We start from the raw sequence: 2261 nt of genomic DNA, 5'->3' as shown, positions 1-2261 counted from the left end.
AAAAAAAAAAACAAAGTGCGCGTATGTGGATGTGTGCAGTGGTGTTGACGGTGTTTCGTAACTGGGTGCATTCGGCGAGAGCCGCTCCCCTCTCTCCCTTCCCCCACAGCTAAGCTCACTGTGGTCCCCTTTTACTACTGAGAGAGTGTTCAGGCTTGGTATTAAATAAAAAAAAAAAGTAAGGACGAATGGAAAACAAGCTGGAGCCAACGCCCCATCAGCACACAGGCACACACACACGCACACACACAGGGCGAGCAAATTTACTCCACTCCATCATCGGCTCTCAGTGGCACTGCCACCTCAATTCCTGCAGTCCATAGCCTGATAGCACACTCCCCTACCCCTTTTCCCCTTATTGTGCCCTTTTCTTTTCGTTCTGCTGTTTTTTTTTTTTCGACGTTCATTCATGTAGACGGATACGACAAATCCAGACAACCATACAAATACTACTGAAAGTCAACGTAGCTCCTCGTGATGCTCTACGCTTGTGTTGAGAAGCAGGGAAAATATCGTGATGGCTGGGTCGAGCGCCGCATTGCCTTTGACACAGAGGCATGCCACATGTACTGCAGCGCCAAAGAAAGCGGCCACCACCATATGTGGAAGCACAAGGTGAAGGTGGTGCGCATCATTGCAAAGGCCATTGTGACTAAGATCGACTACACCGCATCGAACTTTGACCCGCGTGACCTCTTCGCGTTCAAGGTGGAGGGCAGCTACCGGTCCCTCCGCAGCGGCCCACTACCGGAGCTGGAGCGTGCGGAGTCCAGCCACCCCGTTCTGTGCCCCCGTCCCCCCGAAGATCCTGAGCCCCTGCATCCAGTGGAAGACGAGGGCACCGGTGGTATGCTTGCGTGGTACTTTCGCATGAGCAACGAGACAGACTTCATGACGATTTACACCACCATCCGTGACGTGCTGATCCGCGAGGGGATGCGGCCACCGCAGTTCTGGGGACTGCCGAAGATGGACCCGCGCATTCAGGTGCCGCTCGCGGAGCCGCCGCTCTACCTGTGGCTCACCTTCCGTGCCATAAAGCAGTCCGTGATGTACGCCTGTGTGCATGGCCACATGGCGGTAAAACACGACAAATCATCACCAGCTGGCTCACTGAAGCTCTCGAAGGATCGCGTGTACCTTGTACTCTTCGACAATTCGGTGATGGTGTTTCGAGAGAACGGTCAGGCATTGACCGGCATTCCCACCACCGCAATCAAGACATTCCACTACGCCACAACAGATGTTGACGAATCAGTGAAGTATCCACGTAATTCAAAGTGCCGGTGCTTCATGGCGTTTCTTTCGACTACAGAGGCGTACCAAGACATCCTGTTTGTGCCGACATTGGAGCGATTCGCCGACGCGAACGAGACCAACGTCCCCGCCGCGCAGGTGAACTGTGTGTTGTTCGCCCTGAAGCAAATGGCTCCGCTGACGTGTCTTTTTCACCAGAAGGCTGGAAATACCGATGCCCCACCCATTGAAATTGCGGAGGCGAGTGTGTTGACAGCTGGGCAGGAGGGTGACGTGGAAAAGTATCAAAACGGACTGGTGGACGTGTACGCGAGGGAGCTGGTGCAGAAGCAGGAACTTCATCTGCCTGAAGAAGTAGATGCGTCCCACGACAAGTGCAAGAGCGACCAGATCATTAACAATCTTCCAGCGCCACTTCACCTCTCAACACTTGCGTCGAAGCTTGGCATCAAGATGAAGAAGTCGTTGACAGACTACCCGGACCGTTACGAGTATTTCGAAGCAGAGGCGACTGTGGCGGACCCGACCTGTCCGCAAAAAGTGAAGAACCCGCTTCTGGATCTCTTTCTTTACAGCGGTGTCTCCTGAGGGGCCTGAGGAGTGTAGTAGCGAATGCAGGCGAATGGAATCGGTATTTACATAGGGAAACGAAGAAGCAGGCAACAATGAGCTGCAAATAGCTCACTTGCAAGCTGTATGTACGAGCTCTTAGTGAGGTATTTTCCTGAGACCAAAATTTATTTTTGTTTCTTTGCTTCTGTCGGTCATCTGACCTCTTTTGTTTTTTGTTGTCTTGTTTGGTTAAGGAGCGTGCTCGTGTTTTGGGAGGGGGGGGTGGAAGGGGGTGAGAGTGTGGACGCTTACAATGTTATTCTGCATTTTTCGGGTGTGTGTTGTTGGTATTTCTCTTGTTTTAGTGGTCTTGTTGGCTTCCGAATTTTCTTTGTTATTTTTGTTTGTTTTTTGTCGCCTTCAGGTGGCTTGGAAACCGTTTTGTTTTTTTT

General features: G+C 51.8%; 1 protein-coding gene across 1 annotated transcript; it reads left to right on the top strand.

Moving 5' to 3' along the window:
• Positions 1-477: 477 nt before the first annotated feature.
• Positions 478-1845, top strand: DQ04_07311000 (hypothetical protein; the record flags this gene model as incomplete). The annotated part of the gene is made up of 1 exon (XM_009315108.1): positions 478-1845. The coding sequence occupies one exon, from the start codon at positions 478-480 to the stop codon at positions 1843-1845; it is 1368 nt and encodes a 455-aa protein (XP_009313383.1).
• Positions 1846-2261: the final 416 nt, after the last annotated feature.

The sequence above is a fragment of the Trypanosoma grayi genome, assembly GCF_000691245.1.
Source record: "Trypanosoma grayi strain ANR4 Tgr_731_V1, whole genome shotgun sequence".
In the NCBI taxonomy this organism is placed as follows: domain Eukaryota; phylum Euglenozoa; class Kinetoplastea; order Trypanosomatida; family Trypanosomatidae; genus Trypanosoma; species Trypanosoma grayi.
This window is presented reverse-complemented; position numbering and strand designations above follow the sequence as displayed.